Source organism: Chiloscyllium punctatum, chromosome 32 (assembly GCF_047496795.1).
Source record: "Chiloscyllium punctatum isolate Juve2018m chromosome 32, sChiPun1.3, whole genome shotgun sequence".
Taxonomy (NCBI): Eukaryota; Metazoa; Chordata; class Chondrichthyes; order Orectolobiformes; family Hemiscylliidae; genus Chiloscyllium; species Chiloscyllium punctatum.
In genome coordinates, this window is record NC_092770.1 from 57,739,706 (window position 1) to 57,767,348 (window position 27,643).

The following is a 27,643-nucleotide window of genomic DNA, read 5'->3' on the forward strand; positions in this document are numbered from 1 at the left end:
GAGGTCTGAGTCATGAAGGCAAGCAAAGGGTCACCAGCCTTCCAAGCTATTCAAGGGTCATAACGGAGGAGACGGAGCAGTTGCTGATGAAGAGTCTTACCTGTATCGCTCCATGTACTGAGAGAGTTGCGAGTGAGCACAACATAGCTGAAAAACAAAAAACAGATGTCTTATGGTCTTATATGTCACAAGGAATTAAGGGCTACTGAGAGACTGCGGGTAAGTGAAGTTGAAATGCCCATCAGCCATGATTGAATGGCGGAGTGGACTCGATGGGCCGAATGGCCTTACTTCCACTCCTATGTCTTATGGTCTTACATGGGAACATCACCATTGGCACCTTCCCCTCCAACTAACATGGAGATATATGTGACATAGACTACATCAATTCGAAGCAGCAGTTCATTATTATCTTCTCAAGGGTGTTTACTGCTTGGTAATAAATGCTGTCCTTGTCAGCATTGTCCATATCCCATATATGAATTTTTAAAAAGTCCTTATTCTCTATAATCTATAAATGTTAAAGCACAAGGTTGTCATGCCCTAACTATTGTTTTTATCTATACATTAATGAATCAGGCATGCAAAAGATTAATAAAAGGTTACAAATCTTAATTCATTCATCACAGATATTGCCTGTTCCAAAAAGCTAATATCTCCCCCTGCTGGCTCAACTCTCAAACCCTATATAACCTGGTGTTGTGTGATTTTTAACTCGATACCATGAACATATCCTGGTACAAGGATGGCTAAAACATGGAAATCTGCAACACAACCTTTTGCTTAGGTAAAGTATGTATTCTTTGAAAAGGGCAGCAGACAGCCATTTTGGAAAGGAATATTGAAAGATTGAACAGTAAAGGAAATGGGGAGTGCACAGGAGATGGTGATTCAACAGGTGGATACAATAAGTGCTCAAAATGATGTACGTTCACCTCAAGGCCTTACTTATGCTGGTATTTCGTTGTACAATTGCAATATGGTGATTTAGAAAGGACAGTGTTACCCTGCCCCTCACTGGCGGGTAACGTACTGTCCGAAAGACCAGGGTCTGTTAATACCAACACCAAACATACAGGTAAAATGAGAGAACACTACAGTTAACATACAGAAGTTCTAGGATTAGCAGACTGGTGCTGACCTTGGGCAGCAGATGTTAGTCTGAGTTGTGAGTTTGAGTTGATGGATTCATTGATTGTTGTTACATGTACCGAAAACAGTAAAAAGTTTTGTTTTGCATGCTGTGCAGGCAGCCCATACATACAAATTGCATCAGCATAGCAGAACAGAATACAGTGTTACAGCCACAGAGAAGGCACAGAGAGACAGAGATTAGAATTAACATTTAAGAGGTCCATTCAAAAGTCTAATAACAGTGGGAAAGAAGCTGTTCTTGAATCTGTTCATACATATGTTCAAACTTTTGTGTCTTCTGCCTGATGGATGGAACAGAGTATAACGGGTGGGTGAGGTATTTGATTATGCTGGTTACTCTCCCAGGGCAGCAGGAAGTATAGATGGAGTCAGTGAATGGAAACCTGTTTTGTGTGACAGACTGCGCTGTGTTCACAACTCTAATTTCTTGTGGTCTTAGAACATAGAACATAGAACATACAGCACAGAACAGGCCCTTCAGTCCACGATGTTGTGCCAACCACTGATCCTCATGTATGCACCCTCAAATTTCTGTGACCATATGTATGTCGAGGAGTCTCTTAAATGTCCCCAATGACCCTGCCTCCACAACTGCTGCTGGCAACGCATTCCATGCTCTCACAACTCTGTGTAAAGAATCCGCCTCTGACATCCCCTCTATACTTTCCTCCAAATTGCTTAAAACTATGACCCCTCGTGTTAGTCATTTCTGCCCTGGGAAATAGTCTCTGGCTATCGACTCTATCTATGCCTCGCATTACCTTGTATACCTCAATTAGGTCCCCTCTTCTCCTCCTTTTTCTAATGAAAAAAGTCCTAGCTCAGTCAACCTCTCCTTATAAGATAAGCCCTCCAATCCAGGCAGCATCCTAGTAAACCTCCTCTGAACCCGCTCCAAAGCATCCACATCTTTCTTATAATAGGGCGACCAGAACTGGACGCAGTATTCCAAGAGCGGTCTAACCAAAGTTTTATAGAGCTGCAACAAGATCTCACGACTCTTAAACTCAATACCCCTGTCTTGGGAAGAGCAGTTGCTATACCCACACTGTGATTCATCCAGATAGGCTGCTTTCTTTGGTCTATCTATAAAGTTTGCTTGCAGTCCTTGGGGACTCACTGAATTTTGTTAGCCTCCTGAGGAAGTAGAGATGTTGTCGTGCTTTCTTGACTATCTCATCTCTCACCAGCCACTTTTTAAAATTTGTTCATGGGATGTAGGTGTCAGTATTTCCTGAACTGAGTAGCATGTTTGGCTGTTTCAGAGGGTAATTAAGAAGCAAACCAGATTGCTGAGGGTCTAGAGACACATGTAAGTCAGACCAGGTAGGGACAGCAGATTTCCTTACAGAACATTAGTGAATCAGATGGGGTCCTCATGGTTGTCATTGGACTAAATTATAACTCTAGGTTTTTAATGAATTTAGATTTTGCCATCTACACAATTCAATCCCATGTCTCCAGGCATTATCATAACACCACCACCTCTCTACACCAACCACATGAGGAACTGTGGCACATCCCTGCATTACTGTTGGAAATGCTGACTTTCAACTGAGATGTTAAACCAAGGTCCTGCATGCCCCCTCACTTGATCCTAAAATATTTCAAGGCTTTACTTTGATATACAGCAGCCAAGTACTCTGTGCTGCCAAGGCCAATATTTATTTGCCAAAACAACATCAGTAAAACAAATGAATTTATTTCTGCCTTTTGGAAGCTTTTCAGGGCACAAGTTGTTTATCATATTTATGACTGTACAAGACTGCAACATTGATTGGGAAATGCTTTAGAATGTTAAGGATCATTGCACAGACCTTTGACTATAGGAGTTGGGAAGTCCTATTGAGTTTATACAGGACATTGGTGAGGCCTCGTCTGGAGCACAGTGTAAAGTTCTGGTCACCTTATTTTCGGAAGGATGTTATATTGGAGAGAGTTCGGAAAAGATTTACCAAGATGTTGCCGGAAATGGAAGGTTTGAGTTATAAGAGTTGGCTGAGACTTCTCCCAGTGGAGGATAGGAGGTTGAGGGTGACCTTATTGAGGTTTATAAAACCATGAGGGGTAAAGATAATTCGAGTAGCAAGGGTTTTTACCTTAGGGTGGGGGAGTTCAAAACTAGGGGGCATATTTTTAAGGTGAGAGGAGAGTTTTGACATGGACATAAGAGGCAACTTTTTTTCCCCACAGAGGGTGGTTCATGTGTGGAATGAACTGCCAGAGGAAGGGGTGGATGCAGGTACTGATACAACATTTAAAAGACATTTGGATAAGTACTTAAACAGGAAAGGTTTTGAGGAGGATATGGGCCAAATGCAGGCAAGTGGGATTAGTTCAATTTAGGAACATGGCCTGGACTAGTTGGACCAAAGGATCTGTTTCCATGCTGTATGATTCTATGAAAGGCACCAAATAAATGCAATATCTTTCTTGATGGGCTTCATCATGAAATAACTAGAACAGGAAGTTGCTTTCTGCTTACATTTAAAAAATATTCATCTCAAGGACTCAATCAGCAAAGACACTGTCCGGTTCTGCAGTAACTCAGATAGAAACCAAAGTGTTAGGTTGCTGCCTGACCTACGCCAAGTTCAGTGATCTCAACCCAACCAACATTGGGACCTTATACCGGACCTCAGCAATACAGGAGAGAGGTAAATAGTAGCAATTGTGAAAGTGCTCATATACCAGAGGTTCAAGATAATGCTCTGGACAAATAGGTACAAATACCATCACAACAGCTAGTGGAAATGAAGTTCATGACCAGGAGGAGCCAGATGTAAGAGAGCAAAGATTCTGAGTCAAGAGCTGGTTGACTGACCACGGTCATACTGAATTGTGTAACAGGCTCGCAGGGAGAAATGGCCTGCTCTGGTTCTTATTTTCTGTTTCTGTGCTACCAGTGAATATTTAAATTTAATCCACCTTACAGATAATTAAAAATAATATAACTTTGTGGGGAATAGTTAATCCTGGAAGAAAGGTGGTTGTGTTAGGGTCAGGGGGCACATAATCTTCTCTGCAACCCTGACTGGGAATTTGAACAACTGTGTTTCCTGGTCAGCACCAGAGTTAAAGCTACCCCTTGAAGATGAGGATCAAATTCGATTCCAAGGAATGGGGGGGGGAAAAGAAAGACAGATACAATCTAGTATTGTGGTCCATATAGGAATAGTCACTTAAACACTTTACTGTTCTGCTGAGGGAGTTTGAGGAATTAGAGTCATATTGATAAGCGGAACGTCAAGAATCCCTGGACCATTTCCTTAACTGTACAAATTGCAACAGAGCCAAAGAGACTAGGATGTTGAGTGTTTAAGGTGGTGGGGCTTCTATTCATGGGGAATTGGTACTATTACCAGGTAAAGATGGAGGTATTCTACTGGGAGAGACTCTACTTAAACTGGTAGCAAATTAATAGCGCTTATAAAGCTTTAAACTAAAAAATAGAGAACAAAATTATAAGTCTAAAGGAAAAGATTACCATAAATGTGTGGCAAATGGGGTAAAGATGAGCAGTGTAACAGGAAGCAGTACAGTATTTAACATTAGTAATGCAGTAAGTAATATCAAATCAGGGAAAATGAGCAAAACATGAAGGTGTTTTACCTGAAGGCATCTGAATGTATTTGTAACAAGACTAATGGCACAAAAACAGATAATTGTGATTTGTCTAACAGCCATCACAAAGATTATAGGAACCGTATTTGGAAATTACGTACTGAAGAGTGCTTGACATTTTGACAAGACAGACAAAATGGAAACAAAATGGCGTTGTGGGCATTGACGGTAGGGGCAAGTAATGGCTGACTCAAGATGGTAGGAAGGAGAATTAATGAAAGGAGATAAAGAATAAGAAAAGGCAAAAAAAAACACGGATGGGATTAGTTTATCTGCTCCTTAACAGTAACTATACATCTCAACTTTTAAAATACCTTTTTTTTTTAACTTTTCAAATCCCCTGTGGCCCTCCTCTCCATTCCCTGGACACCACATCAGCAATATGGTGAACAGCATCAGTCTCCTTATTTAAGGAAGGATGTGAATGCAAGATAAAGAATTGAGAAAGTTTACTAGATTAACACTGGAATGTACAGGATGATGTTTTGTGGAAGGGTTAAACGAGCTAAGCTTGTATCTACTGAAGTTTAGAAGAGTAAGAGGCAACTTGGTCAGAATACGCAAGTTTGGGGGGTCTTGACATGCGACAGGTGGGAAGGGAGGTTTCCTCTTGTGAGAACTAGGGGGCCAGTGCCCAAAAATAAGGAGCTGTCCATTTAATACACGAACAGCAATTCTTTCAGAGGATCATATGTATTTGGATTTTTCTTTCCTAAGAAGGTAGTAGAAGCAGTATTCTTGAACCTTAAGGCAGAGAAAGGGAATCAGCAATGGTAATCTCATTGAATGTCAAGGGAATTATTCATATTGGATTTGGTCCTTCCCAGCTTTTGTGTGGCAAAGGTGTTATTTGCCACTTGTCAGCCCAAACCTACATATTATCCAGGTTTTGCTACATTTGGATATGGCCTGCGTCAATATCTGAAAATTTGCAAATTGGTGCTGAACATGCAGTGAACATGCCCACATCTGCCCTTATCATGGAGGAAGGTGGTCATCAAGGATGGGTGAGAATGTGAAGTAATAGGTAGAGGTGTTAATGGCCTACCCTCTGCTCCTAATTCATTTGTTAGTATGTAGATTTAAAGCTTAAAATTACAGCAGAGTCTCAAGATAAATGCTAACTCATTTAGAATTGCGAAGATTATTTGTGGACTCAGAGGCTCATGAAACGTTAGTATTCTTTCACAAAGAGCTGTGGATACCCAATTGAGTATATTCAAGTCAAAGATCAGCAACGTTGGGTCTGTAAGAGAATGAGGGAATATGTGATTTAGCTGTGCAAATGAAGTCAGGTTGATTTTTTGGCATGACCTTCCTGAACATGGAGCATACACAAGGGGTTGCACATTGCTATGTTAAAAACTTGCAGGACAAAGGGGTTGGGATTATTTGCATGACACATCCAAGACAGCACAGATTCAGTGGGGTGAGTGGTCCATTTCATAAATGATTCTGCTGTACATTATACTGAAAACAAACTTCAAATGACCACAATGAGATAGTACCCACCTGCGACCCTGTCACCTTGTAGCTGTGAATTCCAGTAATGGTATCAATCAGGTTATGTGCCTCGTCAATCACCAACACTTGCCCCTTCAGTTTGATGCCAGATGCCTGCCTGGTCGAATTGTGTAGCAGCGTCTGATACGGCATCACCACCAGCTACCAGGAGTAGAGGGAACCCAGGAAAACCGTCACCGTGAGAAAGGCAGAACCACATACAATCACTTTACAATACAAGTCCTGCAAGGCTCATGGAATCCAATCATCTTTACATAGCCTCAAAATCCAAAGGAAACATATTCCTGAGCCATAACAAAGAATTCCTTTGTACTGTAAGGTGGAGAAGGTCCTTGGAACGCTCAAACCTGAGCTTTGGTTGTAACAGATATTTCCAGTTTGAGAAATATTCTCCTAAACACCAGTTACATCATTCTCCCCGTTGACACATAACATGATACTTCTTAGCACTGAATGCCAATTGTAGGCAGTATTGACGACAGTACAGAACTTCTTCTGGGTGGGATACTTAAATGTACATCAATATCTTGGTAGCACCACAATTGACTGGCCAAGTTATAAGAATAGCCAGTCAAAGACTGTGGCTGGCGATGGGAAACCAATAAGAGGAAGAAATCTACTTGACCTCATTCTTACCAACTCACATCTGGTTCAAACCAATCCACAACTGTTGCAAAGCCAAACCCTCCTTCTACCAGTAGCAATAAGCTGAGTAGGATAAATCAAACGTGAAAACCAGGGGCCGAAAACTGATCACTTATGAAACTGATCATCATACAGAAGAAAAATTAGAAGAATAAGAATGATAACCCCCCTGACACTATGTCAAATCATTATAGCTATAACCATCTTCAGCTGCTTTATCAATATTTCCACTGTAAGTTCAAGTCCATTTCCAGAGAGAGCTTCAGATAACAGAGTAAAAACCACATCATGTTTGGACAGATAAGTGGCAGACAATATTTGCATGCATGTAACATTCATTTCAAACTCAAAAGAGCCCTAAAATTTGATTGATATTTTTGAAAATCTTACTCATGAACATTCTGAAGGTCAGTACTAACCAGAATTGTCTGATCAATAGTGAGGGGATATAAGCAGACCAGAAGCTGGATGCTGCATAATGAACAGCTTAGCTCCTGAACCCCCACAAAAGCCTATCCAGCAGCTATAGTTCAGAGATGGAATTCTCCATAATAACTTGAGCAGTGCAGGGTTCTGCAAAATATGAGATTTGACATTACCAAGCTCAAAGCACTGCAACAACTGGGCTTCACATGTACCTTTCAAACTGGAGGATCTGGGGCTGTAACATGTATGTACTAAAGGAAAACCAACTCACCTTGCCACAACCTCTACCAAAAAACATTCTGATGAAGAGTCATCTCGAATTGGCAATGTTAACTTGCTCTCTCCACGGATGCTGCCTGATCCACTGTGATTTCCAGTAATTTCCCGTTTTCAGTACAAATTCCAGCATTTGCGGATATTTGAAATTCTACCAAAACAATGTTGTGGCTCAGTGGTTAGCTTTGCTGCCTCACAGTGTCAGGAACTTGGGTTCAATTCCACCCTCGGGCGACTGTCTGTGTGGAGTTTGCCTTTTCTCCCAGTGTCTGTCTGGCTTTCCTCCAGGTGCTCTGGTTTCCTCCCACAGTCCAAAGATGTGCAGGTTAGGGTGGATTGGCCATGCTAAATGTAGGGTTACAGGGATGGGTGGGATGCTCTTCAGAGGGTCAGTGTGACTCAATGGACTGAAAGGCCTGCTTCCATACCATAGGGATTCTATGATACCTTCAAATTTGTCCCCAAGTCACAAACCATCCCAAATTGGATCCATATCATTACTAGCTCATTGTTGCTGGGTTCAGATAGTGCAGCTCCCTATCCAATGCATTGTCAGTGTTTCCACCACAGTAAATGACTCACGCACATGTTTCTTTTAAAAGGATACCCAATTAATCCAATTTCTTTTTTAATAATCTAAATTTGACTTTTGCTCCTGAACAAGGTGAACCTTCCCATACCTGTGCTGGTGGAATGGCAAAGCGGCTGGCGTAGTATGGACACGCCTTCATCTCCTTCCCCAACAGCACAAGCTGCTCAATGTCCTTCACCTCCACCAGCAGCTCATCACGCAGGGACTGCATCTGCTCGTGCTTGTAGAACGGGCATGTCACTCGACTCTTCCGTCTCCGTTTCAGAGTTTCCACCTCGTCCTCGCTGCGTTTTCTGTCATCTTTCAGAAAATGTCGTGTGAACATCTGCTTTTGCTACAAGCCTGACAGTGCATCTGCCCCTCAAAAAAGTGTTAGACTTGATGAGCACTGTATTAGTGGGAAAAAAACCTCCCTCACTCCCCCTCAGTCATTAGTAATTCAGAATCCTCATTACATATGTGACGATACTATGGCTTTAAGAGGTATATTTTGTCCTTTTGTTTTATAAAGAAAGGTTGAGACAGAGGTGAAGGACAGTCTGTCCCCAGCCAATAAAGTAAACAGCTTTTGAGACATCTTGGGTTTTTTTAAAGTTGGGACAATATAAGCAGCTTGAATGGATGGTGTCAAACTCAGACAAACCAGGATTTTAATTTAGCTTTCAGTAGCTGTTGGATTAAGAAGCTGCTATACATCTCTCTGCAGTCGCAAAATGCTTAAATTCTCCCTCTCCCTCACTCACGAGTTTTTTATTGATGTTCTTTCCTCCTGCACTGGAGGATTGCATGTGAGACTATCTATTTTACCGAATTTGCCTTTGCTAAAGGATATTTACGGTATGACATTGAAACAGTTACTGTTTAGTAATTAAATAATCTATTATTCTGTTAAGTTTTCCAATAGATTGGTTATTCCAATTAATCTTTCTTTGATTGTATTTTAACTATCATGTCTGAGTAAAGTGTGTCACGCACAGGAATCTGTTCAATCCCTAAAAATATCGCAGACCAAGTAACCAGCCTCAACCTGGAGCAGTCTGGCACCTGAAGGTGTGAACCAGCATCATCCAAAAGACTGAACCAAGAATATGAAGGCAAGTCTAGCCATCCACCAAAAGAACACATCACAGCCCTGTTCGACCACCACTGCAGAATAAAGTTCAATCTATAAAAATATAAGGACTGAATAATATTGTGGAGAAAGTAATTGTGGGGCACCTGACAAAGCAAAGTATGGAGAATTTTACAATTGTCCAACAGCTCCCAGCCAACTTTTCAATCATGTGGATTTCTACAAATCTTGGCTTCAACCAGCCAAGATGGGGAGGACAAAGAGAATACGTGATAATGAGTCTGCAGCCTAGGATGGTCAAGGGAGGAAAATTTTAATGTCCAAAAGAATATATTTGATGAGAGGAGAAAGAAAACCTCTCAGGAGGAGCAGGGATTAACAATTTAGTGCTAACTCTATAAAACAAATCATTTGAGTAGAGGTAAAGCCTAAAATAATATTTAGAAGCAGTTCCATTTTTTAGAGGATGTTCAGACTGAATGACAAGTCAAATTTTGAAAGGGAGAGAAATATAGGTTCCACTCACCACGTTTGTTCTTCTGCATTTCCAGGCACCTATCGTTGATCAGCTGGAGTGACCGGAGATACCTCACCTCATCATTTACACACATGTTCTTCAGTGGGGAGAGAGGAGAAAGAGGAGACAAACTAATAAAGGAACATGCTCTACCATCTGATTATTGTCACACATTAACCATTATTAAATGGAGCACACATGCTGGAAAATGTATAGAACCGAAACAGACCCTTTGGTTCAACTCATCCATGCTGACCAAATATCCTAAATTAATCTAGTCCCATTTGCCAACATTTGGCCCATATCCTTCTAAATTGCAGCAAAGTAGTTACACACAGAGATGGAGCATAATGTGGCAACTTTAATTTAAGATGTAGGAACACAGTTTTCCCAAAACCTGGTAAGACAGACCGACTTCCTGGGGTTCACCTTCAACTGCCTTTTGGCTGGGCTGTTACAATGAGTGATCTGATCTGATAGATCATCATCATCATCATCATCCATTACCGGAAAAGTAAGAACTTTGTAGTCAATGTAGGGGAGCTTCCAATAAATGGGTCTCATTTAAAAAAAAAACCACTGAAAGGTTAAAGTCAAATTAAAGAAAAGGCTCCATTAAAAAGTGAATGGGTAAAGAAATCACCAGTTATTCAGAACATTAGGTTATAACCCAACCAACAGGTTATCCTAACTGACCTCAGCAATGTTAGGGAGGAGGGATAAAAGACAAGTTAATTATTCCTCCCCATATCTGTTGGGAGGTATGTGGTTACATTAGGTTAACAAGTTCTGGTTTAGCGCTGTCAATGATGAAAGATGCTGCTGGCAGCTGTGATTCACGGCCTAGCAAGAGTCAGCAAAATGACTTGTGGCCTTTCCTGTTCTTGGCTATAGATTTCCCTAACCAGGAAAGGAAGTGTGTAATTCAGCAAAGTTGGTACAGAAAATGTTGGTCAATACAAATTCTTCACTTTCCTTTCAACTTAGACTCTTACTGCTTCCAAGAATCAAGCATTTTTAAACACCAGAGTTAAAACTGTCAGCAGTATGACAAACTCCCTCTTTCCCAGCACCTCGATACCAGTCAGCTCCTAGAATCCCTAAGTTTTCCCTGCCTTCTACAAACTTCAGATCTTTGAAATCAGCACCAGAGATTCACTGTGTTCCAATTCGCCCCATTTTCTTTCTGACTATTCGCCGTCCCAGTATCCTGTATACACTCCTCAGTCTTTCAACTTGATCTTCCAATTAAAAATGAGCCATTAGAGTTGCCTGTTCTAATTTCCAGTCTGATAAAGTGGCACCAATGTGATCCAGAAGCACACCAACCAATGATGAGAGCCACCTCAAAAGATGCAGCTCAGCCGAGTCCATGACCTACCTGCCGGGATCCAAGTGACACCAGCCTGATATCCTTGCCAAACGGACTTTTCTGAACCTCGTGTACGAACTGAGAAAGTTGCGAATGTGTACGACTGCAGTAATAGACCTGGGAGCAGAAAAATTATATTAGGTCAGCTCATGTAAGGAGGATGCTCACATCCAGACGCTCTTGGCATTCAGTTCTTCCTTTTAATTAATGGCAGCACAAATAGACTCAAGTAACCCAGCTTTTGACCCCAAGGTGGTAGGACAACCTCATTCCTTCTGGGGATTGAGGTAAACCTGCTCCATCAACTTCCTCTATGAAGTGAGGTTGTCCCTGTTGCCCACAAGAGAAATAGCAGGGGAGATTACAAGTGGGCTCAGCATTTCTGAGGTAGGGCTGGGTTAACAAGCAATAACAATCAATGTCCTTCTGACCACTGAGGCATTCCATAAACCAATGGAATTAGACTTACCCTAAAGCTGCAGTTCTTTTATTAAATACATTTTCTCTTTGTTTATTCTTGCATGGGATGTGAACGTTACTGGCAAGTCCAGTATTTGTTGTCCATCTCTAACTGCCTGCAATCAGAGTGGTTTGCCAGGCCGTTTCAGAGGGCAGTTAAGAGTCAAGTAAATTGCTACAGGTCCGCAGCCACATGTAGACCAGACCAGATAAAGGTAGCAGATGTTCTTACTTAATTCATTCTCTAAAAGGCATTATTGACCAGATGGGTTTTTATTTACAAGAATCAGTCATGGTTTCAATCACTATTATTAATTTAATCTAATTTCCACTGGCTACTGTGGTGACATTTGAATGTAGGTCTCCGCAGCATTGGCCTGGACCTCCAGATTGCTAGCTCATTGATTCAATCACAATGCCACCATCAGCCATTTACTAAATTTACTCCAATCAACGAATTGTAGCCTGGCATAACTCCAAGTTCCACTGCTTTCTATATAAAAGGAAGAGGTGCAGTTATATTTACTGGGAGATCAACTACAGTTGAAAGAGATTATTTTAGTGAATGTGCAGTTGCTGAAGCCATTAAGATTCAATTGGCTCAAGTAAAGAACATCAAATTAAATTATGGCACTTGATATGAGTCCAGGACTGGAAAGCCTTTGTGATATTTATTCGTTCACAATTCATTAAAACAGAAGAGTTAGAGAACTTCAATCCTCCAAACCTTTGTCACATGCTCTTCCTCCAAATCTTCTTCATCAGATAGGCTGGAAAATATAACACATAAAAATAGTAAGAACCACTTATAGAACACAAGAGATTGGTTCACACTTTGCAACACACCAGATGTGAATTCTCACGTGACTTTTCGAAGTTGATTCCCTCAGTGAACAGACAGGTCTACAGCCAGAATAATTCTACAATGAAACAAGTAATTCAGCCTCCCTGTTTCTTCTCTCCTCTATGGAAAGTGTACTTCATTGCACAGGTACGGTCCAAGAAGATTGGGAACGATTTTCACCTAAAGATAAACATGTTCTTGCTCAATATTTCCAACACAGACTATCCACCAGGGATTATTGGGTGGAGGTCAAAAACTCATCTTTCTTCTCAAATCTAAGGCAACATGATCAATTGTAGCTTCAGCCAGCAGCCTGGCTGATGTTAGAAAACTTCTCACAACCTAACTTGCAAATGGAATGCTCTCAAACTCAAGGTTTTGTGATAATTAGCTTATTATTTCTTCACTCACAATGATGTTGGGGAAACTAGTGAACTTAATTATTTATAGCGGTTCGAGTTTTGAAGTAACACGGTCATCATGGAATTCAGGTCATTAGGATTCTCCCACTGAGCAATGGGGGAAACCCATTCGGCACAAGGTCTGAAAATCACAACAGCATCAAAATCAACCTGACTGGGTGAGGCTCAGGGACATCACTTTGACATGAGGCAGCAAGTGTTGGGCTCAAGTGGCATCAACAACACTTGTTGCAGGCTGACACTCCAGTGCAGGCCCCAGCTGCCTGCTCAGGTGGATGTAAAAGACCCAAACAGTGGCATTCCTCGCCAAAATTTATCAGTCTACCTTTCTGAGAACACAGCATCACATTGCTGCCATGGGGTCCTGCTTTACACACACAGGCGGCCGCTTTTCACTAAAACGATGCACTTTGAGATTTCCTGAAGTCATGAAATACACACTGTCGTTCCCTCTTTCTCTAAAAGACCAGAACTTCCACCTACCCTGAATCCTTTGGTTTCTTTTCATCATCACTCTCATAATCTGCCAGAATAAAATTCTCATCCTCCCCGTCCAGAGTCTCAGCTTGTTTGGAAGTCACCATTTCTCCACTCATCTGAATGAGTCGCTCAGTATCATCGTCATCATCTCTCTGGAACATAGGTAAAACAGTAACAATGCTGGTAATTGCTTGACAGAGATAACATATGGTTACCATATCCTACAGAAATGCAATCAGCAGGGCAAAAAATGGGCTATTCCTTGACCACAATGAAACAATTCCCTTTTACAATAAAATCATCTAGGTTTACGATCAGAAAAATTCATAACAAATGCCATGGCCCCTATCATTGCCCCACAAATAAAATGCAGAGACAGGATGACAGGGAGCATTATGGCTGAGACATTTAAACTAAGTCCACTACAAAACGTCCATGATGATAATCATAGAAATGCATTTATGATGTCTTAGAGTCATAGAATTATAGTCTAAACTGATCTACTCCCATTTGCCAGCATTTGGTCCATACCTCACCAAACTCTTCCTATTTATGCACCCATTCAGGTGCATTTTAAATGTTGTAATTGTACCAGTCCCCACAACTCCCTCTGACACCTCATTCCACATAACCCTCTGTGTGAAAAAGTTGTCCCACAGGCCCCTTTTATATCTTTCCCCTTCAACTTAAACCTACGCCCTCTAGTTTTGGACTCCCCTACCCTGGGAATGACACCTTGGCTATGCTCCCTATCCATGCCCCTCACAATTTTATAAACCTCTCTAAGGTCACCTCTCAGCCTCTGACATCCCAGGTCATACAGCCCGAGCTTATTCAGCCTCTTCCTATAGATCAAATCCTCTAATACTGGCAACATCCTTGTAAACCTTTTCTGAAGCCTTTCAAGTTTCACAACATCCTTCTTATAGCAGGGAGACCACAACTGAAAGCAGTATTCAGCCCCAACATGACATCCCAGCTCCAATACTCAATGTATTGATCAATAAAGGCAAATTATGTTTATCAAGGTCACTGAAGAAGAGGGAGATTATTTGCTTGTAATGTCACATTTTAAAATGCAACATACCATGGTGTTGTAAATTTTTAAAAAAACTAGTCGACATCTAAAAATATCCTGATGGCTGTCAGATGCTTTGGGACATGCTGAGCTTGTGAAAATCACTATTTAACTGCAATATTTCTTTTTCTACATGGAGCAGAATGATTCTCAGGCAAGTGGCAGTACAAAATTCAAGGCAAAATAAACAAGACTGTGCAAAGGGAAGACAGTAGCGAAGACATAACATCTTCTTCCACCAAACTCTTGTGTGAGCAACATTGCAGACAAAAACAAAACCTCAACATCCAATCAGTCCTTCCATCTCCATCACCTCCCTCCACACCTCAATCTTAAGGAAGAATTCATACCTTGCGTTTTAAAGCATATTTAAGCTGCACATTGTTACGTATTTTCTCCAATCGCTCTTCTCTCCTCTTTCTTTTCAATTCTTCGTCCTGGAAAAAGCAAGTTTGGATACTTTAAGATAAACTCTGTCTGAACACAGCTATTTGTTTCTCTCAAGTACCTCAAATTTGAGGGGAGTAGCTGAGATTCTCTGCAACAATTCACAATGTAAGAAAACCACCTGACTGTTTACAGGGAGATCAAGCTCTCAGCCCGGCCTACTACATTTAGGAAAATGAGTATATAAAATGGGAATACAGGTGCTTCATTCTTTACTCATGAGTTTTCATCATCAAAATGAACAGAGTCAGCAAGGAGTTAGTCCGAGACATGGCCTGAACTCCCATCAATTCTTCCCAGGTTGTTGCTATAGCTGGTTTTGATTCAACATTTTGCCTTCCTACTTTCACAGATTGTTTCTTCCTCTGGTCATTGATTATACTGATCAAACATTCAGTAATTATCTGATAATATGGAGATGATTCCCCTCTTTATCATCATCAGATTCTTGACATTTAATTTATTTCCTTGATGAAGTTTTGAAGATGGCATTGCAATGCCGAGTGATACCAATAGCGTGATTTCAATGGCTGAGATTACCATGAAGGTTCCACCTTCTCACCCTCTCCCCTCGCCTTAGGTATGGTGACCCTCAGTTTAAACTCACAGTTCTCTGGCACTATAGCAACTTTACCTTCTCCTGTTCCCAATTCTGCAACACAGTTTCCAAGCCAAAACACCAGCTCCCATCTGCAATGAACTCACGTTTTGACATTCCTCAATCCAATGCAAGTCTCAAACATCCACATAGCAAACAGATTTCATTGGATCAGGTGTGTCCATGATTTAAAAAGTTAATTTTGTTAAACTAGAAAATCTCAATGGCTCAGCAGGCATTGGCAAATAAAGTTAATCAAATGTAAAATACACCAAAGATATGTGAATAAACTGACCTTCAACTTATCGACCAGATCACGCTCAGCCTTCTTCTGTACAAATTCAGTGATCCAGTCTAACTCAGCTCCCAAGGCCTTGGCTTCCAACTCCTTACCATCAACACCACAGGGATTCTGAGGATCCTGACACAGTTCTTGCTGTGGCACATGATCTTCCAAAAGCTGGGCTGCTTCCAGTTTTTTCTTCTCTTCAAAGTCTCTGAGCCAAGTGAGTGCGCCGCAGATCAGACTCAGCGACTTTCCCTGAGGGAGCAATGGCAGCCACAATTAATACATGAGAAAACACGCCATTGTGAGAAAATATCTGCTGAGAAGTACATAAGCTCTGCTTTTATGGAGCACTTGCCCTCTCACAGGGAACGTTTTTCATAAAACAAAATACATCCTTGAACTGTATGCAATGCAACAGGTGATCTTGGCATGCAGACTCACTCTAGCAGCCTTCCAGGGATAATAACCCAGACTAAGTAAGAGGATACCCTGTACTGAAATCATAAGACATAGGAGCATTAGGTCATTTGGCCCATCGAGTCTGCTCTGGCATGGCTGATAGGTTTTGCCGAGAAAGTGGGAAAATAGGGTTGAAAAACCTTTGATCTCCTTGGCAATCAAGGGCTTATCCATCTCTGTTTTAAGCATATTCAATAACCTGGCTTCCACAGCCTTTTGTGGCAATGAATTCCACAGATTCACCACTCCCTGGCTAAAGACATTTATCATTATCTCCTTTCTAAAAGGTCTTCCTTTTACTCCAAGGCTGTGCCCTCAGGTCCTCACCTCTCTTGCCATTGGGGCTAATGAACCATGTACTGCACAATGCATTTTCAAAGGCACTAATTTAAAGGCACTTGATTTTGCCCATAGTTGTGTGATAACTCAACGCCAGGGGCTATTATTATGATGAATTTCTTTATTTTCTTTCTTCCTTTAAGATTCTCCTTAAAAACTTCAGTAATTACCTCAGCATTTAGCTACTTATCCCAATATCTTTTTATGAGCTATGTGCTGCGCACTGGCTGAAAACATTCCTCCTAATAAGTGCAAATTACTGTTGTTACAATACTCCTGATTTATACTGCCTCACATCTTTAACAAGCAAAGCCATTAGCTTGTGTTAGTTCCTAAACAAAGAACACAACATGCAGAAGGCAGGGGATATAAGAATTACAGTCAATGTGTACAACTGGACTCAGGTCAGCATGATCTTAATGAATGGTAGAACAGATTAATCTAGTCCAATGTTCAGAAAAGGAATTTTCAAATTTTAAGCAAGCCTTGGGTCTTGCACTGCATTTCGGAGGACGGTAGCTGAAAAGAACTGAAAATCACAGTGCTGAAGGTATCACACCCGTACAGAACAAACTCAATCAGTCTGTCCAGCTGGTCTGTTCCATCTTCTTTGTCAATCCTGCCACCATCAGGAACCTGCGGATGTGTACACCAAGCTCATCATCCACCCTGCCTCATCAAGCCATTTGCTTTACCTTCAAATACCCAGTCAATTTTGTGTATTCTGCAAATTTCCCAATAATAAGACCCACATTTAAGTCCAAATCATTAATATATGCATCAAACAGCAAAGAATCCAAACTGAGGCCTGAGGAACATCACCGAAAACCAATTACCGTTTGCAAAAACTTTAATCAACCATTAGATGGAGATCACAGCAGGTCAGGCAATATCCATGGAGAGACAGCAAGCTAACATTTCAAGTCTAGATGACTCTTTAACAGAGCTGAAGCTCTGATTTGCTGTTTTCAGTACAGATTCCAGCATTTGGAGCAATTTGCTCCTACATCAACCTTTCCCTGTAACTGAACCAATTCACCATTCTCCAATATCCAATGGGCTATACTTTTTCTGACATCTCTGCAATGACTAAGATTCATACAGACAATATCCATTGCATTACCATCATCAATCTTCCTTGTTACTTCTTCAAAAACAATTCAATTAAGTTAGTAAGTGACGATCTTCCTTTAACAAAACAATGCTGATCATCCTTGAATAATCTATGTGGTAAAAACAAGGACTGCAGATGCTGGAAATCAGAATCTAGGTTAAAGTAGGCCTGGAAAAGCACAGCAGGTCAGGCAGCATCTGAGGAGCAGGAAAAGCGACGTTTCGGGCAAAAGCCCTTTATTTTCAAGCTGGAGCACAGAGTTCCTGATGAAGGGCTGTTGCCCAAAAGGTCGATTTTCCTGCTCCTCAGATGCTGCCTGACCTGCTGTGCTTTTCCAGCACTACACTAATCTAGACCCTGAATAATCTCTGCCTCTCCAATGGACAATTAATCCCCTCTCTCAACACTGACTCCAGTAATTTCCCACCACCAGACTAACCAACCATAATTTGCTCTACCCCGTACATTCATTTCGAATAACTGTACAATGTTTGAAGACCACCACTCTCCTGGTACCACATCTGCAACGAAAGTCATCAGAGGAACTATTTCTAGAAATTTTAGCTTGCTCCCTCTCAATGGATGCTGTTTGATTTGCTGTGATCTCCAGCATTTGTTACTGTCGGAACTATTTCCTCTCTGGCTTCCATTAACAGCCTAGCAAACAATACACCTAGCCCTAGTGATTTATCCATCTTCAAAGCGGTTCCCTTCTCATTAGATTATGGAATGGAAACCATCACAAAAGGACTGGAGATAACCATATCTGTGACAGACAGTAGATTAAAGCATACCGTTCCAGTGGGACTCTCAAATATTCCAATCTTTCCTGCTTCAAGTACATGGTACAGTGCATTCATGAAATCTTCCTGGATTGAATAGGGCTTGAAGGGAAAAAGGAATCTGGGCTTCTCCTCAGCCATGTCCTGCAGAAAAGGAAAATTGTGAAGTAATTGTTGAACAACTAACTATAAACATCAGTCCGGCTGCTATAACTCTGTGGTTCCCACTCCTGGAATTGATGCTCAATTCACATTGAGTTAATTCGTCCTCACATTGAGTGGGAGGTCCATCCCCTCAACAGTGATCCATCAACTGGGATCCTTCCTAAGGTGATCCACCCAATTGGATCACCCCAATAAGATGTTCCACCCAATAGGACTCGCCTCTGGAAAAGGAGATCCAGTGTGGTGCTGGAAAACCACAGCAGGTCAATGACATTCCTGATGAAGGGTTTATGTCCGAAGCGTGAGTTCTCCTGCCCCTCAGATGCTGCCTGACCTGCTGTGCTTTCCCAGCACCTGCATTCCTCACCTTCTCCTGATAAGGAGACATACCCGCCCTGGGGCCTCGGGACAACCCCGACCTCTGCCCCGAGGCCCGAGCTCACCTCGCAGATCCCACCAGGTCCAGGCCCGGTGCCGGTACCCGACCGCGGGCCCTGGGCTCGGTCAACCCCGTTCGAAGATCGCGCTCGGAGCTGCCTCGCGGCGGCTGGGATGTGATTGACAGGCGCAGCGGGCCAATCACATTCCGCATAGGGCGGACCACGTTGCAATAGCTACCAATCAGGGTAAAGGTCTCCTAGATCAGCCAATCGAAAGCTTTATAAACACTCCGGAAACTGTCCAATCAGAAGGCGCACTCGCCTATGGCGGAGACCAATGGGAGAGTGAAGCTTGCCTGCAGCTAATGGGTGAGCTGGGTCTGCCGACAATGATCCATGGGCGGGCGGGGCCTGCCTGTTGCAACGAACGGCAGAATGGAGCCTGTCTCCAACAGCCAATGGGCGAGCGGGGCCTGCCTGCAGCTGCCAATGGCAGGGAGGAGCCTGTGCGCAGCAGCCAATGGGCGAGTGGGGCCTGCCTGCACCGGCCAATGGGCGAGCGGGGCCTGCCGGCAGCTGCCAATGGCAGGGTGGAGCCTTTGCTCAGTAGCCAATGGGCGAGCGGGGCCTGCCTGCGGCAGCCATGGACACAGCGGACGCAAAACATAAAAAACAGAAGTACGTTATGAAGGAGGGTCACGGGTCCTGAAACATTGATTTTTCTTCACAGATGCTGCCAGATCTGCAAAGCTTTGGTTTTGGTTTCGTTTCTGATTTCCAGTATCCCAAGTTCTTCCATTTTATTTTGCTTAATGGGTCTGTGGAGCCAGTCTGTGATGTGGAGGAGCTGGTGTTGGACTTGGAGGGGGGGACACAGTTATAAATCACACAACTATCAGGTTACAGTCCAACATGTGAGAAACAAAGCTCACACACCTCAATAATTGCAGTCCAAGACAAAATCTGAATCAGCAGTGTCCTTTATTTTACACTTGCAAGTGGGTGAGATGTCCAGTGCCTATAAGGTAGAGGACATACACACACCAAATTCAATTCATACATAACATTTATATGATTTGATGTCTTTTGTTTTACATTGCTCCTCCCCTGCTTACATCGTCCACTTCTCTAAGACCGGCCCCCATTACCCCTGTTTATCTCTTGCCTTATCCGGCCTTGTCTGTGACAAAATGCTTATTCCTGGCCTCACAAGGCTGTTTGACCTCATCCTGCTGTAGGTCATTGTTAGGCATATTCTTTCTTCATCATTATCTACCCCCTTCATCTGTGCCTTTCCTGAGGCCGTTCTGATCCCTATGACCCTTTTAATTGGGGTTTGTTCCTGTGTTTTTGTAAAAGTGGGAAGCAGATGTTTATACCTACTGTTTGTACAGGCGTATCTAGCTTAACTTCATCCCCTCACAACATCTTATCTATTTGCCCGTAATGTCTACCATTGTTTTGCAGTCACATTTCATTCTGACATACAGTTTTAGCTAATACAAAAACAATTATATATGTCCTCCACATCATTTACATTCTTGTTGACTCAGCTCGTGGCTAAAACAATTACACGCTGGTGTGAGTTCATTTTACTTTGTAAAATGGAATTGCAGAATTGCAGAAGTAACATTAATTTACCTATATCCCACAATTTCCCCCTTTTCTTTAATTACCATTTGTTATCTTCTGCATTTTCCTTTTAGGGGCACCTACAGAATTGAGATAAATCCTGTCATCGAAAGAAGTGTCTAACAGTAATCTCTTACCCCTTCCCTTTTTCCCTCCTATCTTTTCCTTCTCAAATGCCAGGGTAAATGGAATTGCCAATTGTACAATTGCACATATCCCTCTCCAATCTGGATGTAGCGTGGGTCTCAATATTTTGCCTCCACAGTCCCACCACAGATCCGCTCGGGGAACCTTTCGTGCTGAGTAGTTCCCTCCCTTCTCCGTTTCGGTAACATTCTTAATCTCTGTACATAATTTCAGCTCCCCCAAATCTTTCGACCGACTTGTACCTCGTCTACGCACACACGATGTGTGATTTCCAACTGCGGCAGAAAACAGGGGGGCAACTTTTGCATCTTTCTTCTCCAAGGGAGGGAACATCAGAGATAGGGAGATACAATTCCTATCATTCCATGCAGTCTCATCCTGATACAGGGCTATCATACATTTCATGCCCTTCCTGTCTCGCTTCCACCCGAGCGGAAAGGGAACCACCTGGGCCACTGGCCTACCGGAGGCACATGCATAGCAATTGCTCTTGTTCAGACTTTTCACAGTATACTTTACCCATTCAACCCAGGCATTTGCATCCCCGTACCCAGTTTCTATTTCAATGGTCTGTTTCAAGTCCTTTACCTCTATAAATTTTACTACTTTAGGATCATCGGGAGGGGTGAAAGATTGTATCTTATTACCCAGTAGTTCTACCCATTTTCCCTGTCCTACACTAATTCGAAAACAATAGCCCAAGAAATCCTTCCCATTTGCTTTCATTTCATTTCTATCCCAAACGTTTCATTTCATTGTATCTCATAGGTGCCCCCCCCCAGGATTGTTTCGTGCCATGTGGTTTTACTTATCGTTAGGTATATTGGGTTACACGTTTTATCAGGACAATCACGAGCTGGTCGGAAGGGGGCCCGGTGTACTGTGACGAAACCATTATACTAAGTACCATCCCCAAGGCCATCCCCATAGGACTTAAGATGTATCTCAGAGCTGCGGTACTGTCTCTGATTATCTACATCCCCACAATTTACTAAGCTGCATACATCAACGTCTATTATTTGTGGATTATCAGATTCAGGAACCGTTAATAATACATATGAAAATGATATTTGACGAAATCCCAATACTAAAAGGGCTAGCATCATAATTCTAGCAGCATTCCCAGTATTCTAAACATCATGCTGAAGCACAAAAAGACTTAATATACAATCTCGCAGAAATAATCCCGTGCTCGCGTCGCCACTGTATAATTAGTTACTCAAAGTCTCTTTAGTCTGAGTTTCAGCGGATCTTGCGTTGATTCGGCTGTTCAGACTTCTTCCTCAACTGGAGATTCCACTGGCCCTTTGATCCGAGTGTAATGAGTCCAGCCTTTCTCCGCTGTCCTTATTGCCGTTTCGGTAGTCAAAAGAGCCTGGTACGGCCCTTCCCAGTCCGGCTGTAATTTAGTCTCTGTCCATGATTTTACTAAGATTCAATCGCCCGGCTGGATGGGATGAACGGTGAATTCAAGGGGTGGAGTCTGTGCCAATAAACCCTGTTTCCTGAGGAAAGACAAAGAGGAGGACAAGCCCAGTATGTACTTCTTTAAAAACAAATCTTTAGTTTTGGGAATTGGCAATTCTCCATTCGTTCCCAAGTAAGGTAATCCAAATAAGATTTCATAGGGGGATAGTCCCAAATCTTTCCTTGGGGCTGTTCGTACTCGCAAGAGAGCTATAGGTAAACATTTGGTCCAAGGGAGTCTGGTTTCTATTATCAATTTAGAGAGCTGTCGTTTGAGTGTTTGGTTCATTCTCTCAACCCTTCCCGATGATGGCGGGTGCCACGGAGTATGGAACTCCCAGGAAATTCCCAACCCTTTCATTACCCCCTGTAACACTTTAGAGGTAAAGTGAGTTCCTTGGTCGGAATCAATATGGTTCACGAGCCCGTATCGGGGAATTATGTGCTCCAATATTGTTTTAGACACTCCACTCGCAGTGGCGGTAGCTAGGGGGTATGCCTCAACCCAACCAGATAGATGATCTACTATGACCAATATATATTTTAGTCTGCCTACCCTGGGGAGTTCAGTATAATCTACTTGTATACTCTGGAAAGGTCTCAATCCTGGGTCTCTTCCTCCCGGGGTCTGTTTTCTCAAGACTTTCTTATTTACCTTTTTGCATATGATAATCCCTCACATATTTGTTTAGCAATTGTATATATTCCTTTACATCCATATTCCCTAAGAACTAAATCACACATTGCTTGTACTCCCCAATGGCTGCCTTGGTGTAGGACAGCCATAATCTCTCGCATCATCATTTTGTTTAACATTTCCCTTCCATCAGGTAACCTCCAATGCCCGTCTGCTGTTTTTACAGCCCCTAAATCTCTCAATTCATTTTCTTTGCTTTCAGTAAATATAGGAGCTTCCCTAGGACTTGGGACAGTAGGTATTAGGGAATGAATCACCACTTCTTGTGGGTTCAGGGCTGCTTCCTTAGCCACTTCATCGGCTAATCTATTTCCCCTAACTTCTAGTTCATTTCCTTTCTGATGACCATTTGCATGCACTACTGCTATTTCTCGGGGAAGTAATTGGGACTCCAAGACCCGTTTAATCAATTCTTCATATACTAATTCTTTTCCTCGGCTATTGATCAGCTGTCGTTCCTGCCATATCTTACCGAAAGTGTGCACAACACCAAATGCATATTTAGAGTCAGTGTATACTGTTCCCTCTTTATTCTCTAATGCCCTAAGGGCTCTTTCCAATGCATAGAGTTCACAAGTCTGAGCTGACCACCCATTTGGCAACCGTCCTGCCTCCACCACACTACTGTTTGTCCCGTCTACGACTGCATACCCATTATATCTTTCCCTTCAGTCACCCGGGATGATCTGTCTATAAAAAGTCTAGCCCCTGCATGAAGTGGAACATCTCTGAGGTCCATGCGGACCTTAGTTTGGTATTCTATAATGTCAAGGCAATCGTGCCCTGGATTCTGAGGAGAGTCTCCTTCCCCTTTCCAAAGAAAGGCAGCTGGATTTAAACAATTGTCAGTCACCAACACTAGATCATCCTTTTCTCTTAATATTGCCTCATATTTCAGAATCCGTGAGTCTGTCAACCATCGCCCAGCTTTTTGGTTTAGGATTGTTCTCACTTGGTGTGGAGTGCTTACTATTAGGGCACCCCCAAATGTAAGCTTTCTGCTTTCCTCCACCAACAGTGCAGTGGCAGCCACAGCCTGCACACACTCAGGCCACCCCCGGGATACTGGATCCAGTAGCTTCGAAAGATATGCTACTGGTTGTCTCATTCCTCCCCACCTCTGGGTCAATACTCCCAAAGCCGCAAAGAGGTGGAAAGGTTTATCTAGAGAAGGTAAGGCTGACACGGGGGCATGGATCAGATCTCTTTTGAGTTTCTCAACTAGTTCTTTTTCCTCATCATCCCAACTTAGACATTTTGGTTCCCCCTCTAATAGTTTGAGATATAATTTCTTAGTCTTCTGTGCATAGGAATCAATCCACAATCTGCAATAGCCAGTGAGACCCAAAAATTTGCGTAACTCCCGTTTAGTGCTGGGCAGTGGCATCCCCACTATTCCCTCTATCCGTTCCGGGCTTATCTTTCGCTTTCCCTCACTAACTAAATGTCCAAAGTATTTCACTTCTTGCTCCACATATTGTAGTTTGTTTTTAGATACTCACAGTCCCTGCTGACCCAGGAAATTCAATAATTTGTTAGTGGCTTCTACTACTCTTTCTCTTCTTTTTCCTGTTACTAAGAGGTCGTCTACATACTGCAACAGGGTAGTCCCCTTGGGGCTGCTAAATTTCTCCAAAATTTGTTCTAACATCTGTCCAAATAAATTCGGGGATTCCGTAAACCCCTGGGGAAGCACAGTACACCGGTATTGCTGTTTCTATCCTGTCTTAGGGTCTTCCCACTCAAAGGCAAACAAATTCCTACCTTCCTCTGCCAAGGGACAAGCCCAAAAGGCATCCTTTAAATCTATCACACTAAACCATTTGTGGTCATTAGGGATCTCACTTAATAAGGTATAGGGGTTTGGCACCACTGGGTGCCTGATCTGTACTATTCGATTTAATGTTCTCAAAGCCTGCACCAATCGATAAGTTCCATCGGATTTCCGCACTGGTAGTATTGGGGTATTATAAGGAGACATACATGGCTCCAACAGTCCATCTCTAATCAGTCCCTCAATTACTGGCTGCAGTCCTCGTTTACCTTATATGGAAATGGGATATTGTCGCTCACAGACAACGTCCCCTTTTCCTTTTTTTAAAAATTTACTTCAAGGGGAGGGATCTGTAGTTTTCCACAATTCCCTTCCCTAGCCCATACAATAGGGTCTATCTCTCTCTCCACATCCTCTGTCAACATTGCCTTTGTACAACAAATTCTTTTTCCTGAATTCCAATCCCCAGTTCTAAGAGGATAATTAAGTCTCTCCCTAGTCAGTTACTTCCTATATCAGGGATATACAGCAGTTCCCCTGTGACCCTATCCTTAGGACCTTCTATCATCATAGGTTCAAATACTGGAACAGTAAATCCTTCCCCTTTTACCCCCGAAACAGTAATTGACCGTGTTGACATTCCTACTTTCTTTGGTTTAAAATTCAGCGATGACCGTGCTGCCCCCATATCTACTAGGAAGACTACCTCTTCCCTACAGGGTCCCACCTTCAGGTTTATCAAGGGTTCCTGGTGGGCCCCCGAGGGCAGGAACCCCTGACACCCCTATTCTTCATCAAAATTCATAAGCGGAATTGCCCTCTCTTCCCTTTTCAGAGCAGGACACTCCCGCTTAAAGTGCCCTATCTTTCCGCAATAATAGCATCCTGCCTGTGGAGACCTCCAGCTCTGCCCCTGTCGCTCGAACCCTCTATCAAATACTCCCCCTTGTCCTCTCTGTCCGACATGCTGCCACCCGCCGCTCCGGTTGCTCAATATTGGTTCCATTCTTTGCTTAACTACCTCATCAACCGCAGCTACCATCATTTTCACCTTCTGTTTCTGTCTCTCATCCTCTCTCTTTACAAACACTTTCTGTGCCTCTCTTAACAATTCATCTAATGGCTTTTCACTCCACCCTTCTATCTTCTGTATCTTTCTCTGTATGTCTGGTCATGCCTTTGTCACAAAATATACTTTCAAAAGACCCTGTGCCACTGTGTCCTCAGGGTCCATTCCAGAATATTTCTGCATTGAGTCTCTTAATCTTTGCAAGAAAGCTGAGGGAGTCTCACCTTTCTCCTGTCTAACTTCAAAGGCTTTAGTCAAATTCTGTGACTTTGGAACTGCCTCTCTTATTCCTTTTAGAATTAGGTCTTTCAATTCCCTCATTTCTTCTCTATGCTGCGGATTTTGATTTTCCCACTGGGGGTCTCTGAGGGGAAACTTCACCTCTCCCTGTCCAGCATCCCCATCTCCAATGGGGTGTTCCCTGTCCCATATTTTAATGGCTGCTCCCCATATAAGTCCCCTTTCTTCCCCAGTAAATAGTATATTCAAAATAGACATTAACTCAGCCCAGGTATACAGACTGGGCCCCAAAAATTGATCAATTTGTTCAGACAACCCTACCGGATCCTCAACCAGGACCTTCATTTCTTTTTTAAATGTTCTGACCTCCCCACTGCTGAGGGGGACACTTACAAACCCAATCTCTTTGTCCCCTATTGGTACCTCCCGAAGGGGATAAGTCATTACGTTCTTCTCCTTTTTTTAAAAGAAATATTGCAATATTTCTAGCTCCCCATAACTTCAAACACCAATTCATCAATTCATGCTTGACTAACTTTAAAGCCTGTTCCAAACTTATAAATATATTTATATATTTACGTTCATTTATTCAGTATTTAATATTCAAAATGTAAAATGCATACAGTTCTCAATTTTGAAATCCACTGTAATCACCCAGTTTTAGTCCCTTAATTTAAATCCAAAATTAGTTTTCTTAAGTAGTGCTGACCAATCATTGCTCAATTACAATACTATAGGTCTTGAAATAATCAGAGCTGCCTTAAAAGAATTTGTCTAATCAAGTTAAAAAAAACTTCTAATGCATGAACAATGGCCGAATCCAAGGTCACAGATATTAACCATAGAATTTTGTTTTTACTACAATCTAATGTTGAACTGAAACTTCAACTGTCCTCCATAAATCGCTTTTATGTAAAGATAAAAGAGATTAGTTAGAAACTGATAGTAAGGCAGTCATGACCTGTAAGAAGAACAGGAGGTATCATTCTTTTTTTTCATAATCTCAATAGAATCCTTAACCTTAAAAGAAATCATGTTAAGTTTCCATAATAAAAATCAGATTCAAAACAGTCCCGGAACTCAAGCTCCAGGGAATAAAACGCAAACGTTCAATCACCAACAAACAAATGTGCGTTCAAACCAAATCACAAAGGGTTAAACTTTCTACCAGCTGTACAGCTCTTTTCATTCTCTCTCTCTCTCTCTCTCTCTCTCTCTCTCTCTCACTCATTGACAAATAAATTCAGATATTTACAAACCCAGTCTTTGTCCGACCTGTATTTTGGCCAGAAGAGGCAGGACGAAGAATGGATTCCTTAGTCCATACAAAGCAACAATATTTAATCATCTTTTTCCCTTGTATAAGTATTATTTTGCCAATTCCACAACATCCTCCCCAAAGGACTTTCTGGAGGTATGTTGTAAGGGACCCCGCCTCCATTTCCATTGCTTTTTCCTTCTTTTGTTTTCCTGGAGGCTTTTTCCTTACCCACGGCACAACCCATATTGAGTTCCTTCGTTAGTCCCTTATTAACTACTAAAACTCAATCCCGGCCAC

General features: G+C 42.2%; 1 protein-coding gene across 2 annotated transcripts in view; it reads right to left on the reverse strand.

Moving 5' to 3' along the window:
- ddx11 (DEAD/H (Asp-Glu-Ala-Asp/His) box helicase 11) overlaps window positions 1–19,257 on the reverse strand; it is an 81,492-nt gene extending 62,235 nt beyond the window's left edge. The window contains exons 1-11 of one of the 2 annotated variants that reach the window (XM_072552453.1): window positions 19,123–19,256; window positions 18,527–18,658; window positions 15,827–16,072; window positions 14,837–14,923; window positions 13,412–13,560; window positions 12,390–12,432; window positions 11,213–11,320; window positions 9,841–9,928; window positions 8,331–8,542; window positions 6,292–6,444; window positions 101–147 (exon numbers count right to left, since the gene is read on the reverse strand). In XM_072552453.1, coding sequence (XP_072408554.1) covers window positions 101–147; window positions 6,292–6,444; window positions 8,331–8,542; window positions 9,841–9,928; window positions 11,213–11,320; window positions 12,390–12,432; window positions 13,412–13,560; window positions 14,837–14,923; window positions 15,827–16,072; window positions 18,527–18,655 — 1,262 coding nt within the window. In that variant the 5' untranslated portion in view covers window positions 18,656–18,658; window positions 19,123–19,256. Of the gene's footprint in view, window positions 1–100; window positions 148–6,291; window positions 6,445–8,330; window positions 8,543–9,840; window positions 9,929–11,212; window positions 11,321–12,389; window positions 12,433–13,411; window positions 13,561–14,836; window positions 14,924–15,826; window positions 16,073–18,526; window positions 18,659–19,122 lie in introns of both variants that reach the window. The other variant, XM_072552454.1, reaches the window with a different exon arrangement.
- Between the last annotated feature and the right edge of the window lie 8,386 nt (window positions 19,258–27,643).